Genomic DNA, 22,702 nt, shown 5'->3' on the forward strand with positions numbered 1-22,702 from the left:
GGTGCCGTCATTTCTGCGGCGCTGGGAAAGCGGCGAGTGCAGCTCCTGTTTTTTTACAAACACATTTAGACACATTTAAACACATTTCCCTTCCAACCACTACGTGCTGTTTGGTGGGAGAGGGCTCGCTCCAGCAGAGCCCTGTGCTGGTGGCAGGTGTGTCTCAAGCATGGCCTTTGGAAGGCCACCAACCTCCCCTCGCCCTCCGCGCCTGCCAGTGTTTCTTTGTTCCAGATCGTCCTGTTCTTTGTCCCAGCTGCCTTTATGGTTGGCACACCATAAACCCACGACTATTAACCGATGGCTTGAAAATTTTTAAGAAAACAAAGCAGCTCCTTGCTTTTATTCTTTGCTAACTGATCGCTTGATGTGACCTTTCGCTGGCAGAGATCTTAGAGGAGACAAGCAAATGAGGTGTGTAACTTGGGTATCCCTACTTTTTAAACTATTTATAGTCATCCAAGCAATGTTTTTCCTCAGCTTGTTTGTCACTGTGAAACTCTGGGTGGTTTTGTCCCTTAATAACCCTGTTTGTGGCACATCTGAATTTCAGTAGAAGTAAAAGAGAAAGGGGTTGGTGCTGCTGTTACTGCTGCTTTTTTGAGGGAAATAGATTTTTATTTAAAGCCCTGAATATCTGTCTGTTCTCCTCTCAGCCTTGCTAGCAAGTCAGCAAAGATAAAATAAAAGTCACTTAGATTCTTCTGAAAAAGATGATCTCTAGGGAGAGGCGAAGTCTGAAGAGCTTTGTATCAGAAGGCAAAGCTGGGGATAATTAGCAGCATATGAGAGCCAGAGTTTGTCATTAGAGCCGTCGCCGTCACTGTCAGACGACTGCTGGGGTAACGTTGCCGAAGGCAACCCAGCCCGTCCGCGGTGGCGGGACCATCTGTGAAGGTGCCCTGGTGGCGGTGGCACACAGCCGGTCCCCTCGGGGCAAGCTGCTGCCGCCACGGTGCCCCAGCAGCCGCAGCCTGGCCCCCGCCATCCGTCATGTCACCAGCAGCCTCTGCCGAGGATCCCCACGGGACAGATGGGTGTCATCTGGGGGCTGCGTGTCACCGCGGTCCTCCCGCGGGCTTTCTGGCGTGCGTGGGCGCCGCTGGGCTGCTGGAGCACAGTCCTCAGCAAAACGCTGCTTCATCTCGTGTCTTCTAAGGGAAACGGTGACAGATACGTCCCTTGAAAGTCGCAGTTGGTGCCGCGGTCGCTCTTTAAGAAAGCAAGATTTCTTTTGAAGGCTCGGGGCTTGGTTTTAGCACATGTGCTTGAGATGGATGTGATCGCTATATAAGTGGAAAAAGGCATCCATCCTCCGCGAGCCCTCCAGAGAAGAGCACGTGGATATTCCCATCTGAAGAATGCTCTGCGCAGAGATGCAGCTCAAGAAGGGCCCGGTCCCACCCTTCTCATGGCGAAAATCCCTTCGGATGTTTGTAAGCCCTAAATGCATTTGATGTGCCAGCCACCTATAGCAGATATTTTCAAACTGAGATACCTGAGTATTTAAAAAAATGCAAACTAGAAACTGACAGTTGATTTAAATATTCTCAGTGTCCGGTGAAGAAGTTTCAGGGAGAGGGAGCTGTTTGTCGTGTGTAGCGATTACTTTCAGAAGACTTTCTCATCATCCTGGTCCACAGACAAAGAGGGGCAGCTTAGTAGATAAGGTTTCAGTTTCGAAGATAAAAATTGATTTTTGTAACCTTGCATAGGGTTTTGAAGGAAATTAAGTGTTAAATGAATGATGTACTTAACAGACTATTTATATAATGTTAATGACTCCAACTAAGAAATGACAGGAAATTCATGTAGCTCTTAGTATTTAATAAACAGAATGTGTTTTCCACCATTTTGTATATTATGGCTGATGCAGTTGTACTAGTAAAGGTTGGATTTAGTTTGATTTTTTGTCATTTTTCAGCAGATCTACATGTTAGGCGAACATATATCTGTTCTCTGTGGTATTCTGGAGAATAATAACTGTTTCATGCTTAGCTATCCTAACACTTGGGAGATCTCTCTCCTTTCAGATAAATCAACTAGATTCACCTTGTATTGTAGTTTACAGCAAACGCCCAATACAGATTTGTGATGGGGATGTGCTACAGTGACTGTTGTGTGTGTTCGATGCAGAGAAGGCTGTTGGCATCGGCGCTGCGCACAGAGCAGAGCAAGATGATGGACCCAAGGTGAATGATCCCCGGCTCTTACCAGACAAGGTTCTCCAAAGGACGGCCAAGGTAACTCGTGGAGAGGGACAAGAGACATGGGTGTCCCCCCAAAGGCTGAAGGAGACTGGCCCTGGCCTCCTCGCAGTCTCCATCTGCTGATCTTTGCACCTCCTTCCATTTCAAAGAGAGTAGTTGTCCTATCTGATAAAAATCATGTGTCTTGTTATTTTTACCCATTATCCAGTTTAAATTCCCTCTGTTTGACTACTAATACGAGTGTCAGGATATCCAAAATTGTCAGAATTAATTCGTACAGGCTTTGGAAAGGGTGTTGGTTCAAGATTTGGATCAGTCTCTACATGCTAAGAGACCATAAGAGGACTACAGGGTCAGGTCTCTTCCTCGTCTTTTGCTTTCGCTTGCAGGCTCCGATTCTGGTCCCTGTTGTGAACTGGGCTGCCCTCTGGTCTCATCCAGCGTGGCAGTTCCAGCGCTGAGAATCGCACAGAGGTGCAGCTCCTGAAACCTTCTGGAAGGGCTCTTCTGTATAAGCTTAGAAAACCAGCTATAATAATACTGTTATCCAGTGATTTATTATGGTCTACAAAAATATAGCCTGAATGAACACCTCTCTGGAACAATTATTTAGTGATATTGCAATTTATTATTCTTTTCAAAGCCATCTTGTATAAAGGTAAAATAACCCCCAACTTCAGAAAGCACAGAGAGGAGGAGAGAGCTGCCAAATTCCCCACAGCACATCCTTTCCTGTGGTTAGCGTTGGATCTGCCAGCGGCACCGTTTCTGGACTGGCCTGTTCTGTGCTGAATGTCGAAATCACAGGCCGAGGATACAAATGAAAGATTTTACAGGAGTTGCTTGTATGTTGTGGCTAATTCCCTGCATTTGGAAGCGTTTGCTTCTTGTCTGGTTTTGTTCTGTAATCAAGAAAATTGCTGTAGAGAGCTAGCACTTGGAGGGCACTTAGCTCTTCTATAGCCATGAGCAAGATGGCAAGGAAAATACATTATAAATAGGCATTTGGTTAAAAAATGCACACACACATATACACATGCAGGGAAATCATGATATAGGCCTTGTGATTTTTCCGGATATTCCGTTAAGCCTCTGTGTATTCCTATTCTGTTAAAGAAAATAAGTTTCTCTGAAGGTATTAACTGTAGGAACCTTTGCCTCTTCCAGGTGGTCTATATTTTGGAAAAGAAACATTCCCGAGCAGCTACAGGCTTCATCAAGCTTCTGGCAGACAGGAACAGTGAACTGTTCAGGCGGTGTGCCATGTTCTCACCTGTGGACCACAGAGTGCCCAGGGCCTACGTGTCCTTGGCTGATTGCCCTCCAGACTTTGTGACCAGGCCTGAGGACTATTCGAGTATGCTCTTCATCTGCCGCATAGTGGACTGGAAAGACGACAGCAACTTTGCAACAGGGTATGTGGCTGCCATGGGAAGTAGAGATGACTGAGATTTCTTGGTTTCACTTAGTTTGATGCATACAATAGAATCATAGAATTGTTTCGGTTGGAAGAGACCCTCAGGATCATCGAGTCCAACCATAACCTAACTCTAGCACTAAACCATGTCCCTAAGAACCTCGTCTAAACGCCTTTTAAACCCCTCCAGGGATGGTGACTCCACCACTGCCCTGGCAGCCTGTTTCCAAAAACCCTTTCCATGAAGAATTTTTTCCTAATATCCAATCTGAACCTTCCCTGGCACAACTTGAGGCCATTTCCTCTTGTCCTATTACTTGTGAAATAGAGGCAGGAATCTTTTAACAAGATACGTGTCTTGTAGCCCTCTGGTATTTGGTGGGTAAGCTGTGATGAGATTAGTTGATCTCATGGCTACATAATGCTGGTTTCTTTTGGTGCTTTCTTCAGTGTGCCTGGACATCACAGCATTAATGAGCATACAGTCTTTGCTCAAAAGAGCTTGCAGTCTAGAGGGAACACACACAGGTACTTAGCCTGACCAGCACAAACACCATGAGGTGCTGGCAGCCGTTCAGTCTCTCCTGCCTTTGTGTAAGAAGAGTACAAAGTGTGCAGGCAATTCACTTCTTCTAGGGAGAGATCTGTAGCTGTGAGATTGATCTTGGGTTGCTAAGTCTTTACGGACAAGAAGTAGAAAAAATTCAGAGATTTTTGTGGTTTTAAATCTGCATCGCTTTGAGGAAGCATACTAGAAATTGTGGGGAGATTAATTCACTCCTAAAGTAGATGAGAAGGGCGGTGCACTCTGTGCTTTTCAGGAAGCACCATAGTCTGCTGTCCAGAGCTCCAATGGCAGGGACCACTGTGAAGGAGATTTTAAGCCAGGGCCACTCAAATGGCCTATGCTGGGCTGGATCCAGATTGCAAGTTCATTTTGCCTCTCCTTGAGGAAGATCGTGTAGTTTTCAGCATTTTCACTCCTCCTTGGGCATTGCGGCAGTGTGCCAAGCACCTGCCTGGAGTGGCCATGCTGTTTCCTATTGAGTGGGACTTGTTAAGAAATGGTGGACATTGACGCATCAGTTATCGTGGCAAAAATTGAGTAGTCCTGGTTTAGCTGGTGATCCAGAGTAGGTAACTCTGACCTATGGCAATGGTGTGGTCGAATTTCACAGGTGTTGGAGATCTGGATGTAGTCTGGAGCATGAGCAGTAGTGGGCATAAAGCCCAACTCTTCACCTTGTAAAGCTGTTTGATGAGGTAGCACAACTGATGTACAGTGTCAGCACCGTGGCTTTTGGAATCCTCAACTCAAACTCCTTGTAGAGCTTAAAACTTACATGAAACTTTTTTTGTTGTTGTTTGTTTTTTTTAAGAGTATGTTTGCACAGATTTATCAACCCTAAAACTAAAAGTAAACTCAACTGAAGTCCCTGGTTCTCTGAGTTTGAGTTCACTATCAGTTGTGGCTGTTTTGTGTGCCCAGTAATAGCAAGTTTCACATGTACTCCTTGAGAGCCGCATGAGCCATTAAGTCACTCACTATCTCCCAGCTAAACCATGGTGCATGAACTGGAGTGGCCCCACTTAACGAGGGGCTGGCTGTGCTGTGAACTTCACTATGATTAAGTTTCTTATTGGCAGAGATTTTCTTTGCCTTCTTTGACTCCAGCAGAGAAAAGACTGGAGGGCGATTGTACTGCTTGGCTTCTTGTCACGCACCACCCCCTTTTCAGCAGAAATGGGAAATTAGGAGGATGGGCTAGTGTCTTTTTTTAATTGGCTAATGTGTGTGTCTTTAATCTGACAATATTGTATATTCTCATCTGGCTGTTTTTATAGTTTCCGTGATGTAAAGGGTGTTGTCAGGAAAGAAAATGTCCATGATTGTCTTCATACGTAGCTGTTTCCTCTGGGACTTGTTGCACTTCAGTAAGTGCCTTGTGGGGATGGGAGCATAAAACCTTGATGACCCATTTTTGTTTTTAACTATAAATACATGCTTGTTTAAACACTGAAAGACAAGGAAACCTCTTGAAGGTCCCAAAAATTCCTGTTTCCTTTTGGACTGATTCGTAAGCTTTTTTATAAGCATGTTGCTAGTCGTGGCCCACCTGAAGGAGAGCAGAGCAGAGCAGGGGAGCTGCAGCTCTTATGCACTGCTTAGGTTTTTGAACTTTCTTGTGCACTGCTTAGTTCTGCCCAGAGACTTCATGTTAAGCCTTCAGCAGCACCACCACCGTAGTTTTGAAGGTATCTGGACTAAGAAACCCATAGTTTATCACTCTGCACCATCTAAATCTTCTGGAAGTACAAGGGAAACCCCCTCCATAGTTGACAGTCATTTCCCTTGGATGCCTTGGGTGTTTCCAGGTACTCTCCATCCTGCAACTGAATTCCCCCAGGATGGTCATGCATCTTCCTCAGCTTTCCTTTTCCCTAGGGAAGTTCAGCGCCAGGTTTCCAAGCACAGTTTGCAGCATGTTCTGGTCTTCACAGTGACCACACATGGCTGGAGCAGTGGGGTGTCCTGGCCAAGAGTTTGGTGGTGGCACTGACCACCCAGGGTGGTCACCTGCACTGGGCAACCTGGAGGTCCCCGTGGGGAGGGGGGTGTGTTTCTGTGTCGTGGTTGCCACCTGGTGGTCACCAGTGAGACGCTGTCCCCTCTGAAGGCCACCGTGTCACCCCAACTGTGCTGGGAAGGAGCAGGGAGGAACGAATGGCTCCGTGTCCCACTGGAGATGTCCTGAATGTGTTGTTGATCGACCTCCTGCATGAGAAGTGACTTTACCGTGGCCGTGTAATGCTGTTGAGTTGTACCTGCTTCAGGTAGTAGGTGACGCAAGATATCTCCACAATATTCTCCTTTTCCAGATGAAAATTACAAGTACTGCCATGTATGGTTATTTTCTGGGGACCTTTTCTCAATGTTGGGATCTGAGGTGGTTTGGAAAATTAGTCCAGTCCAGACCTCTCCACACTTTTGGAGATGGTTAAGGTGAAGTCTTTTTTCCCCCACATATGATGATGGATGAGACTGTTAGAAACAAATGTAGTAGTAGAATGTCAGGTCACTGATTTCCTCTGTGTCATGCAGGGCTTGTGACTTTTCTGCCTCAGAGCCTTAGATATTGTTCTGTCAAGGTGACAAGATTTGTCACGGCATTTGCAATAAAATGAAACTGTGAGACGTTCTTTTGCTTGACGCTCTTCCCAAATCCATCCAAGTGGCTCGAATTCCTTTCATCTCTGGCATTTTATTCTGTTATTTTTAATTCACAGAAGTATTTGGTGTGTGGGCAAATGACTGGTTACCTTGGGTAGCTCCTTGTAGGGCTTAAGGGAAGGTCTGATCCCCAAGCAGTGTATCTCTGTTGGAAAAACACCTTCTTGCAGGTGGGACCGTCTCTCAGGAAATGTGCATTTCCACGGCACAGCTGATCACTGCACCACTCTGAAGTGTGGGGTGGTCCCACCGTGATGCTCCTGCGCCCCCATGGAAGGAGCCCCCGCGGGGCCGTGGTTGGAGCGAGGCTGCGCTGCGCTCTCGGGTGCTCTCTGTCTCTGTGATGCTCGGCCCTGCAGACATCTCATCGTCTCCGCTGGGACTTTCTGGCTTTACCAAGCCTGCGAGCTCTGAGCAGCCAGGTGACCTTCCTTGCTGTCCCCTCTGTACAAGCTTCCTCTAGTAGCAGTGGCTTATTGATGTATAGGATGTTCTGCTGCTGAAAGAATCCCTCCATATAGGATGACTGTGGACAAGTCTGTTCCAGGAGATACTGAGTAAAGTTCTTAAGTTCCCGTGGAAGTTATTAATTCCCATTTGGGAACCTGCCTGGCTTTCCAAAGGAAACAAGCCTTATGTAATTATGCCTTGTCTTTTTGGAGAATTCTTATCATATAACCTTTGAACACGTTGTCCGGTTCCAGCTGAGTCTGGGGAGCAGAAAGGGCTGGAATGTTTGTAGAAATGGGCGTCCAAATAGATGTGGTCAGTGTCCCCATGAAGAGGAAGGTGGTAGCATGAGGGTGGCTCTGCCCCAGAGCACAGGGATGGGAGGTCGAGGTCCGGTGAGTGTGCAGCTCAGAGCAGTTCAATGATCTTGCAGCCATGGCTGTTTTGGAGAAATATCCATGGCAATACCCACGGCACGTTCCCGTCAGTGGACGCTCCCACTGTCTCTGACATCAGCCCAGGGGTATTCAAGGAACCCTCCAGCGTGCCCTAATGCTCCCCATCAACGTCACTGAAAAGAAATGTTTACGTCTGTGACCATTATATTTTTTTTTACCTTTTAACGTTAAAAAAAAAGGGAAAGAGGCACACGTAAACCTTGGTGTCACAGACAGAACGTCTCGCTGCCGCTGGGCCCTGTGCCTGTTGTTGTTTATAAGCTTCTTGAACTATTCTGCTGCCCTCGGTGCCCCATGAGTGATTTTGCAGCCTGGCTGTTACTGCGGGGCCACCGGTGATCCTATATGCCTTACCTTTGATCACATGCTGTCCTGTCAGATTTTGCTCTGATGCAAGTCATCACGTCTGCGTGACTGTAACATGGCCCCAATTAGAGTCAGTTGTACACTTTTTATTTCAGGGTACTTGGGAAATGTTCCCTGGAATGCTGTAAATCAAATGTTAATTACTATTAAAAAAATATTAGTCCTATATCAAACCTCTGGGTAAACCCCTTGAGGTTCGTAATCTAATTTCAGTAAACGGATCAAGAGAACATGGGTTTCAAGACAGAGCTGGAAGCACTCTGGCATTCAGAGGCCTTTCCATGACTTGTCTTGCAGACGTCCGGCCACCCTCCTGGTGCACTTCTCAGCTCTGCCCTTCCAAGAGAAGGGGCACCGGAGACTCAAGCTCTTGCCAGTTCTTTTGGTAGGGCAACGTGTCCTCTCTTCTCCATTCTTGTTAATCAGTCCATCCTTGGTGGTGCTCATGGGCTCGTCCTTTCTCAGTCTCCCAGCTCCACACCAGACGCTGGAAATGAAGTGGTGACTACTCTGGTTTATTGTTACCGCTGAGAGAGGGGGAGATAAAACTGATGCCTCATTTATTTACATTAAAATAAGGATCAGACTGGGACCAAGCTGCAGGAACAGAGAACGCAGCCTTGATGCCAAACATGCACGTATTTCTGCCATACAGTTTGTACATAAAATTGAAACAATGGAGGGAAATATCTTTTATCCTTGTTTTCATTTTTATTTTAAAGCTAGGCAACGTGAACTCTACAATTTACCACGCGGTGAAGCGCGCAGTCCTTTCCAGCATATTACACAGCGTGACAGGTTTATTGCACAGCCCTTCCCGTTGTCAGGAGGGCGAGCTTTGCTCCCATAAAGAAGATGGGGTTGTTTGTGCTGTGTGGATGGGGTTTGTTCAGTGGGTTTATGGCACATTTGAGCCCTGAGAGCATCTTGCTCATCCAAATGACAAGTGCACTGTTTTGGCCCCAATTTAGGAAAGTAATTAGTGCCTCTTCTCACTCATTGGAATTAAAGCAGAAGGATCAATATAATGATTGTGTATTTTATGCAGTGGAAAAACACTTATTAGAGTGGCTGGTTTTGCACTGTGTTATTACCCCTCTCTTTTGTATCATATTTTGATGGATTTGCTTTCATTTCAGCTGTAATTTTCTTGGGTCAGGAGTGTTATCTCTATTGGCTGTAATGTCCCATTTGGCCTAATGGCACTATATTAAAAACATAAAAGTATAATCTACCTCTGTGTACTGTAGAGCAATCTAAGGGTGAGAAAGGGGACAAGGGGATGCACTGTGGGACATAGGTTGTCATGTAGTATTTGTAACCAGGTAGGGAGGGGACAAACGTTCATGTGCTGGGTCCAGAAGCAACCGCTTGTTTGACACCGAAACACTCAGACAAACGCGTGCTGGAGTTTGCCCTGAAGCAGATGGAAACTTTCTCTCAGCATAGCAGAGCAGCAGCCTCATCCACACATGTGCAGAATATTTCATCAAAGACTATTAGCATGTGGGGGACAGTTCCCTCTGTCTGTGACTTGTTTCTGGATCGTTGGCTCCTCTCCAGCTGGCTTCTGGTTCAGAGGCTTCTGCTTAGCTAGGAGAGGAGAGACCAACTACTGGGAATGCTCAGGGCCTGGAAAATGGTTGGAAAGATGATCTGTGGGCATGTCCATGTGTGCGACTCCTGTAAGGTTCCTCGCACCCTACGATGTCTTCATAGGGCATCAGTTTGCTCAAGCAGAGGTGCATCAAAAGATCCCAAAAGGGTTGGAACCATCTCCTGCAGAGCCATCTGGGGTCTGGTGGGAACCCGTTCTCCATTTCAGACAGTGGGGAGCAAGTCATGTTTTTCAGTAGTGAGGAGAAGGAGGATCTGGAGGGAACCAGCCACACATAAAGCTAGAGCAGCCTGCATGAAGGGCTGTGCTTTTCTTATTCATATTAGATGTATTAGTTTTCCTAAAATTTGATGCTTTACCACTGCAAAAGCCTAATAATACGAAACATCTCTTTAAAATCAGGTGAATTGTCTGACTCATGTTTTGCATCTCCAGCAGACGGAAGTCATGGTGTGGTCTGAATTCCTGCTAAGTCCTCTGCCAAAACTCAGCGAGAAGTGAATGGGTGAAAGAGTGTGTTTTGAGGGCTCAGCATCCTCTCTGTGGGGACGGTAACAACACAATGGTGGTAATTATACACTAAAAAGAAGCATTTCTTTCTTTCTTTCTGCAGGCAGTTGGCCAAAAGTCTTGGGCAGGCTGGGGAGATTGAGCCGGAGACAGAGGGGATCCTGACAGAGTACGGTGTGGATTTCTCCGACTTCCCCCCCGAAGCCCTGGAGTGTCTTCCCCAGAGCCTGCCCTGGGTTATCTCACCCGGAGAGCTGGCCAGAAGAAGAGATTTAAGGTAAAGACAAAAAGCGCGGTCCGACGCTCCTCCTTGGGTTGGTGCAGTGTTATTTTGTTTTGCTTTCATCACACTGAAAGGCACTGACTCCATTATGTGTACCATGTTACCTGTGCTAGCGTGAAAAGAAACTGCTTTTGAAAATACTTACAAACCCAGAAGACCAGTTATTTGGAGAAGTATTTTGTGAGGCAAAGAGGCGTTTTCTCAAAGGAACTACTGAAAACTTGGTGTTTGGCACATAATCTGAAAGCTTTATGTTTTTGTCTGGAATGTATTACGTATTTGAGTGGTAGTTTTATAGCAGAGATTTTCTGAATGCCTGGCAGATCGAGTGATCTTGGATATCGTTACTTTGAAACTTAAGCGCAGGTAGAGACAGTCCTACGTTTTCCAGTCTAGTCTCAACGTTTGTCTCAGTTTTGAAGACCCAATGTGGAGTTTATGGCGGCCCTTGGTCAGGTCAGCAGCTGCCCAGTGCTGTCCCTCCATCACATCACCCACCCCTGTGACTTAGTGATGCCCCACTACCTTTCAGGAACTGCACTGTCTGTTGGGTAGCAGACACTGACACTGCTGGTCCACACAAAACGAGTGGATTTGTGATGCTCCAAAGTGTCACATTTCGGAGATGTCTTTACTAGAAAAGATTTAAAGACAAAAGAAAATTAATCTGTTTAGAACCTCACTTTGCAATAAAGAAAGGTGCAAGAAGTTGAAGCAGTAAATGCATTTCTAAGATGATACAGAGTTTTCCACTCCCATCCTTGCTTATGCTGGAGCTTCCTGACTCTGTTGGCAGATTCATTGCTTTCTTGCACATTGCTGAGGTGAAACAGCCCCATGAGCCTGATTCCCCCTGATGCTGCACTAAGCACCTGCATGTATGCAGCAAGTTTCTCTCCCTCTTTGTTTATCTGTGTTATTGGCATGGGTGTTAGCAGCTGGAGCGAATAAACTGATAAATGGCAGCTGTTTGTATCTGTACCTGCACTCCAGATGTTCCTTTGGACCGAATCCTGCACTGCAGCCTCCTTGGTGCTTCAGCTTTGCTGGATTTCCATTGCCACACAATGGAATAATTCAGGGGAGAATCACACTCCTGATTGACTGGTGGTAACAGTCAGGTACCAGATCCACACTGTAGGCTTCGAGTAGCTTAAAAAAGAAATTATATATGTATAATATACTGAAAGCTGCAGTTCAGAAGTCACTGGAAAGTGCATATTTTTATATTCCTGACTCCATTTCAGTAGCATTCTCTGTTTGTTCTGACCAAGTTCTTTGAAGCAAATAAGTAGCTTGACTTGTCTCCAGTGAGACAATTAGTTTTGGAAACAAATTCCAAGTGCGTTTCTTGCTTCTGTTGCTGAATTATTACACTGGGACTTATCAAGGTGATAACAGTTTTGCAGTTAAGCCATTTAAATCCCTCTCTGCCCCTTCCCGACCACAGTGCACACTACAAAGTAGATTTCCTTTTGATCCTCTCAAATATAAACATTTAACAGTCAAGGTTTTAAAGACAATTATTTGAGCTTAGTTTACTAATCCTTTTAATGTCAACTGCAACACCGCTGACTAACTAGTCTGTAGTCTAAACACATATGAGATAACATGAGGCTTCTCATTATGGAAAGTAAAATACAGATGGGTTGTCTTTTTTGTTTCCTCACAGTGAGAGGTTTGTCTACCCAGGAAAACATGAGTTTTATTAATAAATGGAGCATGAATTGTAGCTGAGTTGGGGCCTGTGGTTGGAGACCTGGCTGACGTCTCCTCTGCTCTCATCCATCAGACCTTCAGACACTGTTCTTGACAAGTCCCATGGCTTTAATATGACATTACGTGTTATATTGCTTTCATATTGTCAGCAATAAGCGTGTTGTGGTACAAACAGCTGGACAGACCGTCCTGGGATGGCATCCCGAGGAAGACACCTGAACGTGGGAGCTGTGCCTTGTTTTCCCGGGGAGCTCACCCGTGTTCAGTGGCACCGGCCTCTGTGGGTGCCCGTCCTTGCTGTACGTTGTGCGCCTTGGTCTGTGAGGCTCACAGGTACTGTACAGTACTCGGAGTACAATGTAAGATAAATTACAGTGAAATACAGGCTCATCTTTCCTCCTGAAGCACCCACGTTAACACTTCTGAGTAGCTCATCCTAATTCAGTTTACACATTGCTCACCTGAGTAAACATAAATTAGAGTTTGGCTTAAAAATACTTTCATCTATAGTAAATCCTCTCCAGTGCTGTAAATTTTCTAGGGTTGTGCATTAAGCCTTTGGGATTTAGAACTGAGACCTGAGCAAAATCTTGGGTTTTCTGGTGTTTCCTCTTCCTGAGATAACTTCTCCTTATTTCCTTTAACCCCGGGAGGTGACTTGTTCCTCGTCGAACAGTGACCTGTGTTCTGCTAACTGGTGTCCCCGATGTGGTCGGGTCTGACTGTGAGTCAGAGCACGGAGGTAGAAGTTCTGCACTGGAGGCATTTGTGAGCGTGGTTTTCAGTGGAGGTGAGACTGTGTTTTACCAAACTGCTGAGGCTGGGCAAGAAGAGGGAAGGATATTTTGTCCATGCCATCTTGTAAATATGTTCCTTGATCTTCCTGCAAGTCTTACAGTTTTACAGGAAGCCTGTTCTTGCCATGCACAGTCTGTTTGGATAGCAACTGTGATCTCACCTACGTAGCCTGCGCAGAATTGCTTCCAAGGGATCTTTTTTTTCCCTTATTTCTCCAGTAATGGCTTACAAAGAAAGGTTTACATAATATTTTAATATTACTTAGGGCAGAAAAGATCCAAACCTCGTGGATGGCTTTGAAACCTTTTAGGTGATTTAATTCACTACTCTGCCACTAGTGCTCACTGCCATGGACATCTGCTCTCTTACCTGCATGGGTTTATGTGTTTGTAAAATCAGGGACATATTTAATGGGCACTCCCAGCTTACTGGTTTGTAAAGAGCACCAAAACTTGTACTGAAAAGCACTAGGCAAGTAGTAGGGGTTGGCATTGCAAACTGCAGTTGTATTTTTATGGAGAACATGAAGTTTCGTAAAGTATCAGAACAGGTCCCTTCCAGGGACCTTAGATGTGATAATACAGATAGAACCAGAGTTCTCATTTTATTATTCAGGTTGACTGGAACTGGTATTTTTTTTCATGAGAAGTGTGTGGCTTCTGCTTTTAGAGAAACATTGGCGGATTGGTGTCACAGAGACAAATTTCGATGGGTGCAAAGTTTCAGCCATTTTCCGGCCTTTTCCAGTGTTTCAGCGTGTAATTTTCATTTCCTTGTTTGCTCTGCTTTGCACTTAGTGCTTCGGTGGTGTGGATAAAACACAGGCCGAGCAGCAGAGGGGTCAGGGCAGAGGAACAGCCGCACATCTCAAGGTGGGTGCGGGCCAGGGGGGCTGAGGAGGACGAGGCCGTTTGAAGAGGTGTAGCCAGGAATCTAAAAAACCCAAGAGCTATTTCTAAGAGTTGTTCCAAATGTTTCTAATTTCATTCATATCTTTTTGTTTCCTTTACTGCTTAACTGGGACAAGAAACTAAAGCCAGGAAAGTCCGAGCATAGTGGGAAACAAAAACCTAAATATTGGAGAGAGAAAAAAGGCCGTTCTTTGCAAAGCAGTTCTGCCTTTTGCTTGTCTCCCATTGTTGGTGTTACTGTGGAAAATGTATAACATCACCCTTTTGGAAAGCGCTAGAACCTGTTCAAGTGGAGATGGTTTATATAGTCTAACATGGAAGAACTTGAGGATATCTGTTTCTTTACCATTTGCCTAATAATAAGTGAGCCTGTTGACCTCCGCTGGACTATTACAAATGTGAAACTTGGCACTCAAAATTGCTTGCTCTAAATTTTCCAGTTGCTTTCTCTTTTTCCATTTGATGTCATCCTGCCAACTAGTGATTTTATTATTATAAACAGGACATTGTATTCACTTTTAAGAAGAAATATGAAGCTGAAGGTAAAATTACAAACTGCAGTTTCTCAGCTGGCAAAATACAAAACAATGAGCTAAAAATACTGAGCAGAGAAAGGGTGCTGTGGCGAGAAAATCTGAACTATCTGCAAGATGGATGTGGTCTGAAGAGCAGAAACTGACTGACTGCAACTGAGCAGCCCTGAACTCCTGAGAATCACCAAATGGTTGAGATTGGGAGGCATGTCTGGAGATCGTCTACTCCGACCCCCTTGCTCAAAGCAGGGTCAACCAGAGGAGGCTTCTTACGGCTGCATACAGTTGAGTTTTGGATATCTCCAAAGATAGAGATTCCTCAACCCTTTGGAGCAACGTCTTCTGGGGTTCAATTGCTGTTAAAGTAAAAGCTTGGATATTTTTTACCTTTAAGTGAAATTTTGTGCCCATTGCCTCTTGTTCTGTCACAGGATAGCACTGAGAAGACACTGACTCTGTCTTTACTCCCTGCCATCAGGTACATTTTCACATTGATAAGATCTCCCTGCCTGAGCCTTCTCTTCTCGAGGCTGAACAGTCCCAGCTCTCTAAGCCTGGCCTTGTAGGTCAGGTACTCCAATTCCTTAATCATCATTGAGGCCCTTCAGCAAATGTGGACCAGTATGTGGATGTCTTTTTGGTACTGGGAAGTCCAGAAGTGCACACAGCAGTCCAGCTATGGGCTCACCAGTGCCCAGTAGAGTGGAAGGACTGAAGGACTGCATCTCTTGATGTGATGGCAACACTTCCTAATGCAGCCCAGGAGGCTCTTGGCCATCTTTACTACAATGGTTCATGTTCAACTTGTCCATCAGAACCTCAGTTCTTTTTCTGCCAAGCTGCTTTCCAGCTGGTCGGTCCCCAGTTTGTACTGATGCACAAGGTTATTGCTCCCCAGGTGCAGGACTTTGAGCTTCATGAGATTCCTGTCAGCCCATTTCTCTGCGGAGGTTCCTCTGAACCGCAGCACAACTGTCTGTTCCTGCCATGAGGAGCCTGAGCGTTGCTCCTGGCTGCTAGAAGACCTGAAAGGTATCAGACCAGGGGACAGCAAGGATCCACAGCATTGGCAGGGGACAATTAATGCTCACTTGCTTCCCTTGCAGGGCAGAGTTAATGAGTTAATGAACTTTGCTCTTGGAGGCAAACAGCTCTAAGACCGCAATGAAGCTTTCAGCTAAAATTTGCATCTTGGTATTTCAGCATGTGACCTCAATTTCAGCTGACTTGAAGCTATCGGTCTAATCGAAGGCTAAATTGTAATTTTGGCTGCCCATTCAGCAAAGCAGCATCCTTCCTTTGGTTGATAAAGGAGGAAGAGTGGAGCTGAACTGCTGTGTCTCTGTGTCCACTGTGCAGGGAAACTCCACACTTAACACAGTTTGTAGCTGCAAAGCCTTGGCAGCGGGACAGGACTTGCGCTGCACTTCTGCCCTCTATTTATTTCTTTCTTCAGGAGTGTTACAGCTGGTAAGAGGGATTAGCAGTGCTTATAGTAAAGGTTTGACAACGTGCTCTTTGCTGTAGATGCCCAAGGAGATTATTGGTGGATAAAGGTGATGGTAAACATGGCAGCCTTGAGCTGTGCAAGGGGTGTTGGGGGAAAGCAGCCAGCCTCTGAAACAGATGTCTTTTCAAGGCAGGTGGACGGCTTTGGTTAGAAATGAGTGCGAGTCAGATAAAACATCACTAAACAGCTTGTTTCCTGGAGATTTTCCACTACAAAAAGCTAGCGTTAAGTAGAGCAAGACTTACTCAGCTATAATAGGATATGTAAAAATGCTCTGGTTTCTGATGGAAACTGAGAAATGACTTGTTTAGTGAATGTATAAGCAACATTGCTACAGACCTGACCGTTATCTTGGCGTAGAGTAGAGACACAAACAGGGCCAGATTATGATCTCTGCCCTTTCCCTGAGCTGTTCTGTGACTAATTTAATGTTCTCCATTAGGAGGCACAAGGCATACAAAGGATTACTCAGTGGTGTCTGAGGATATCAGATCTAGTCCCCCTCTGACAGGATTGATTCCAGAAGGTGGTGGTGATGGCTGTACCTGCTCTGGGTACTTCAGCTGTCCAGGCAGCCTGGAGAACGGTCTTGGATCGATGGGGAGAGCTCACATTAGCTCCGTCCTCACCCATTAACTGCGTAAGTAGAACTCTGAATAAATACGGTGCTCCTGTCAGAGCGATGTGATTCAGCTCCTTGCTTCTGGTTGGCTTCTTCAGGTCCTCCTCTGTGTTTTCATAACATTTTCTACTACACTATAGCTACGGCAGTTGTGGTGACACTGTTTTGTGCGAAATGATGCATGGTCTTTGCTCGCAAGTGCTGTTGTTACCAGTGGCTGGTGTACATAGACACACTGGCAACCTCACTGGTGTTTTTCCTTACAGGAAGGCGCGTGTGGTCATTGGAAGTGCAGCTTCGAGTGGAATCAGTGGTGTGCAGTTGGATGGGATTATTGTGTTCTGATCTTCCAGGCCATCAAAACTAAGCTTACTTAGTTAGGAATCTGTTTAGTTGTGGAAAACAGTAATAATTTCTGCAACTAAGTTGTTATATATACAGTCTTGTTCCTGCCTGGCTGCCTATTCTATGGAGAGAATAACACAGGGAGATGAGGGTAAAATCTTAAATCAATTTGAGAGTGTTTCCATTTTTTGCTGGATTCAACTGGATCACAAAGTGAGCTTTAACTGTGTGATGAGCAGAACAAAGTGCCCAATCTTCTCATATTTGTATATGTTAAATGACCTGGTTCAGGTGTGCCAAATACTGCCACTTTCCTTAATACCGCGGTGCTTTGCAGAAATCCTTCTCTCTGCAGGTTGGGTAGCATGGGGGTAAATAGGGATGTGAAGGTTCCAAGTACTGCTGTCAGCCCAGGATCTATCTCTGGTGATGTAGATGAAGAAATCCAGAACTTCTACAACAGGTGTGGTAGGATATCCCCACTGTGGTGTTTCGGGGCTGGTCACTGGGACAGGCTGGTCCTTACAAGGGGCAGCATTTTCTGTGTGGCTCCATTCTGATCCCGAACACTGGGAGCTGAGTGGTCTTGAAGCACTTTTTGACCTCTCCATCTGCACTGATGCTTATTTGGTGTTTGGATCCTTGTTTGAGGTTATTCTCAGACCCTCAGTCTCTGAAAAGAAATACAAATAATAATATGGATCACACATATGCAGGTATTCTGTATGAGGCAGAGTTGTACTTGGAGATACCAGAGCACAGATAAGAAAGGGGGCACTCTGGAAAAAAACTAACAAAAATATTCTGGGAGATGAGGGATTGATTTACAAGGAAGGATTAACTGTTCAATGTGCATTTGCCAAGACTGAAACTAGAAGTTTTTGAAAGACATAGTAGTTGATAGTTAAAATATGTGGACCGAAGTGAAAAAATTAGGATCATTTAAGGTGGTGGGAGGATAGAAAGGGGTGTTATGAGGACAAGTAAGGTAAAACAAAGAGGAAAGCTTTCCTGTTCTACCTAAAATAAGCTGTAGCTTAGACTGCTAAAGTAAGTGTTGGAAACTCCATTGCTAAAGATGCTTAATACTATATTGGAGAAAGTCCTTGTGAATGTATTGTCATGAGCAGTCTGGCTCTGACCTATGGGGGTTGGATGACCTAATGTCTCTTCCATTTCTAGCTCTGTGCATCTATGATTAAAGCAGTTTATATAATGCAAGTGCATTTTCAATTACACTCCACCTTCTTGCGTGGGACAGTGGCGGTGCAGAGACCTCATGATATTTGTGGCACAATTACAGCATGACTTGTAGGAAATACTGCTGGTACTCGGGCTCTCCGAGACTCTGATCTCATTTTATATATATGTTGGCTTTTCAAGCCGTTTAGGTATGTTACAAGGCTGCAGTGCTCTTGTTTTCATTCTTCCTCCTTATTGGGAGGCCGTAAACATATAGAAGGAATAATCGATTCTGGTTCGGCAATCCAGTGAGCAGACCTCGATGAAAATGTAAATGTTTATTGTTGAAGATGTGTAACACATTAGGAGTCATTGTCAGCTGCTCTCTTGGACCAAAGTCTGTTTTCTGAACCAGAACAGGACATCAGCTAAAACATAAACACAGGGAAATTAAAAAGAACAGTATTGGCTTGATGGAGAAAGTTGGCCTTTCAGTGCATTTTATGCTGTGCTGGATTTTTGTGGGGCTTATAACAATTAGTGTTTGGAGAGGGCAGTTTTTGCTTCCAATAATTTGGTAATTTCACTTCATTTTGAAATTTATGCACCATGCAAAAGGAGTTTTGTAATGTGTCAAGTATCTCTGTTGGTATGTTACAGGGCTTTGGGAGTGCCGTCAGAGATTTGTCAGGGTACTTCTGTTACATGCATATTTTTGTACCATATTCCCTTTAAGAGTCTGTCTTGGAAGCAGCCACTCTGGGGTTTTAACTAAAATCTGCCAGCATCAAGTGTGACAAATGTGGTAGACACTACACGTAATAGATGCCTTTTAGGAGTGGGTTGTTGAGGTCTCTAAAATGTTCAGGCACTGATTGTTCTCTGAAATTTCTCTTGGAGAGGAGTACTTCATCCTCATCTGAGTGATGAAGATCAGTGGAATTGGTCCCATGCTTATTGGCACTTTATAACAAACCTGCGCAGACGTTGTGGTTGAGCTGGGTTTACTTACGATTGAAGAATGAGATTGATTTTTCTGGTTGCCATAACAATTGGACTGTTGTGTGAAAAAATGTTAGTTGCGTTTGCTGGAGTGAGCTGACAGCTCTAGGATGCCTGTTCCCGAATTAAAACAATTGTTTCCAGCTCTGAGAAATGATGTCTGTTTAAGTTTTGCAAGATGGAGCTCAGCAGGGTCTTACAAATGACCTGAAGAGCTTAAAGATTCGAAAAGTGCCTTTGCTGTGCTTAATTTTAAAATGCCAGCTTTGAGCTGAAGTTAATAAGGGTAAACCAGGAGGCTGAGCCTTCACTCCCACCAGGCTATTGTATGTACTCACAAAGTGGAGAGAACAGGACAATCTAAGGAGTCCCTAGAAGAATGTAAATGCATTGTAAGTGTCTAGACATGCACTCGCTTGCACTGTAAATGTCTTAGCACTGATAGACTCAAGTTTAAAGAAGGCTCGTACTGCCTAAACTTTAATAAACGTAATGATGGCTGTTGCTGTCTCACCTCCAGGTGCAGCAATCTGGTCTTTGGAAAGAAGAGATTTATGGTGATGCTTCGGGAGCTGCTGGGTGACCGGAGGGACCGCACCAAGCCTGGGCAGGGCGGGATGGTCCGTGTGTGGGTGGCAGCCTCTGATACGCTTGAATTTTCAGTTGCGCAGTGGTTGTGTGCTGGGAATTCACAGGCAGCGGGTTTCAGGCTCCTTTTTCGTGCTAGTGAACACCATGGGTTCTTTGTTCTCTTTTGTAGTTGTTTTGGATGGGTTGGTTTTATGAGTGACCGCTAAACACTGCAGGAGGCTGACTCAGTTTGGGAGACAATCAGGATGGGGAGGTAAATAAGGTAATTAAGTTCAGGCACCTTAATTCTACCCAAGACCCTTTGCCTGGCTGGATCTCCTGCTGGAGACCTTAGGGGTTCCCTGCTCAGTGCCTTCCTCAGATGCTCTGGTTTGCTCACGGAGACACTCAGCTCCCTTCTCTCTTGTGAGACTTGGCAACCTGAATTGTACCCGTGACCTCAGCCCTGAGCAGTCCAGCTTCAGGTAAATGGTAAAGTTTGGGCTTCCATCTGAGTGACCTGAGTTGGTGGTGGCTGTGGCAGGGCTGGCAGGGGTGCAGCTCACAGAACGTGGACATGGTTAGGCTGCCCAGCTGGCTTCTGCTTGTGGTGTCTGCGATGCCCTTTCTCCATCGCTGCTCTCCCTGGTTCCTGCGTATCTGGCTTGTCCTCGCTTCTTTAGGACTCTGCCTCTCGCCAATGGTCACTTCAGCTGGTAAGGACAAAAATCTTAGTTCACCGAGGGTTTTCTGATGCTCTATTGGGTAGATGCATTTCTCTGAACGGTTATTTCACGGTTGTTGGCATTTGTTAGAGTGGCGAAAATCAGAGCTGTGGGTTGACTCATCTCTGTGCTGCCGGGGAAGGCCGTCCAGTCGTGTGAGGAGGATTTGCATGGTTGCACGGCACTGCTTTGTCTGCTGGTGCTTTTCTCCGTTAGCAGCACCAAGCTGCTTTCTACAGAAAATCACACTGGTGGCACCCAAGCTTTGCCCAACAACTGGCCATGCCGGGAACCTTGCCTCTAATACAGCCCGAGCCCATGGCTTACAAATGCAATGCTTCGTCTTGACCCAAGTAGCCTTCCACTTAGTGAGGACAGAGCCCTGGACACTGGGACTTGTGATCTCCTAGGTGTTTATATATTATGGCTAAACTAACTGATACATTGAATTCCGAACAGTTTAGCTGGCAAAAATAGATATATTGTACAAAACCTTGCAGTACTAACTGTATTTTCTCTGCTGATTCTTGCGAATGCCTTTGCGTAGATGTACGTATTTGCACAAAGAAAAACAAACTGCTGTTGCAGTCCTGTGATCTGTGAAGGTTTTAATTACCATGGTGGTAATTCCAGCTCACCAACAGACTACTTATCTTACCTCTGCTGCTGCATGAGCCATTTATTTTAGGTCGTGTTAAAGGTAAAAAGACTAACTGCTTTGCAGACACGCTTGTCCGCTTTAATTAGGCTCCCTTAAGCTGTGCAAAGAAGCACTGCACTTAATTAGCTTTCCTCAAATTGCGATTGATATACCAGCCTGTATATGTGCATGCCATCGTTACTGTCTAATAAACTAAGTGCTCTATTCTGCAGTTTTTCCCCCAGATGGTTGGTTTGCAGGCTGGCAGGTTGCGTGGCACCTGCTGTCCTGACTCTTGCTCCATCACACTCGGTGCCAGCCGTCCCCTGGTCCTCCCAAACCCCTGCAGGCATTGCCTGGCTCCGGTGCACGAAACCTCTGGCCATGAGGAAGAGAATGTCTTGTTCTTCCATCAACAGAAGCTCCATGCCAGAGCAAGTCCACCTCTGTAAACCTGCATTAAACATACGTTTTGGACTAAGAGCTTTCTGTAGAAAGGGGAAGTTTCCACGCTGAAATGTTTATTTTTTGATCACTGCTGGGGGTTTCTGAAAGGCCCATGTTTATCCGTAGTCCTTCCCCACATAAAGGCCAGAAAATCTCTTAACTCTCTGTGTGTCTCTATCTCCTAAACCAGTTTCCTTTAACTAACCGAGTTGTGTGTATGTTGGAAGGAGTGGGCTTGGAACATCACGTTACTTTTACAAAGTATGTTTTGACAATTCAAAATGAGTAAAACAGATTTTTATTAGGTGTAGTGACAATGAAAGATGGCACCTTCAGGGCTTTTAAAGAATGGGAGGGGTGATCAAGCTCTGTAACCCACCAGGTCACCTTGGTGGCCTTCCAGAAGCTGGAGACAGCTGCCAATTTGTATTTACCTGTAGTCAGTGCAAATGGACGTACAGTCGCTGGGCCATTTGCTTGTACTTAAGCAACATCTCTGTTAGCAGGTGCATAAAAAGTGCTGTTGCTTTGAGGTTTAGTCATCCACCCCGCTGCAGTTTGGTTTGGTTATCGTTTACGGTCAGAAATGTGGTCTGATCTCTCCGAGATCCCTTTTGCCACAGCCTTGGGGCATTGTACAGCCAGGCGGTGTGGTCAGGGGAGGAATTTGGACGGCTCCTTCCTCTGCACGGGGCGGACTTGCCACATAGCTGGGAGCAATGTTATTTCTTCACCCAGATGGTTTTTGTCAGCTGCCTCCTGGAGGTTTGCACAGGAGCGGGTGCCAAGGGAGGGGACAGCTGGCAGGGGACAGCGCCGGGGCACCCAGCCCTTCCTCCCTTCGCTTTTCGTTGCCTTGTGCCGGTTCTCTCTGGGATGAGAGGTGCAGCGTGCTGGAGGTTAAAGGTGATGGTGGCAGGGCTGGAGGAAGAGCAGAAGGAGATATGAGAGGTGCCTTCCTCGGGGACCTTGCCCCACGGGAGCGTATGTGGGTGCTGCGCCCCCATCGCTCGCTGCATTGTTTTCTTTCCCACATGCCAGCCGCGGTTCCTATAGCTGTCTGAAACTTCTCCAGTAATAAAAACCAAGAACCCGAAATATAATTCATCACACTTAATAAATGCAGTTACTGGCAAGTGGGATGCAGTTAGAAA

The 22,702-nt window shown here is 45.6% G+C and overlaps 1 protein-coding gene across 3 annotated transcripts in view; it reads left to right on the forward strand.

The window, feature by feature from the left end:
* The window catches only part of DIS3L2 (DIS3 like 3'-5' exoribonuclease 2), a 191,343-nt gene that overhangs the window by 68,960 nt on the left and 99,681 nt on the right, over nucleotides 1–22,702 (forward strand). For all 3 annotated transcript variants that reach the window (XM_065844959.2, XM_065844960.2, XM_071812717.1), the window contains 3 exons: nucleotides 2,137–2,243; nucleotides 3,378–3,625; nucleotides 10,365–10,538. In XM_065844959.2, the coding sequence (XP_065701031.1) occupies nucleotides 2,137–2,243; nucleotides 3,378–3,625; nucleotides 10,365–10,538 (529 nt within the window). The remainder of the gene's footprint in view (nucleotides 1–2,136; nucleotides 2,244–3,377; nucleotides 3,626–10,364; nucleotides 10,539–22,702) is intronic.

Source organism: Patagioenas fasciata, chromosome 9 (assembly GCF_037038585.1).
Source record: "Patagioenas fasciata isolate bPatFas1 chromosome 9, bPatFas1.hap1, whole genome shotgun sequence".
Taxonomy (NCBI): Eukaryota; Metazoa; Chordata; class Aves; order Columbiformes; family Columbidae; genus Patagioenas; species Patagioenas fasciata.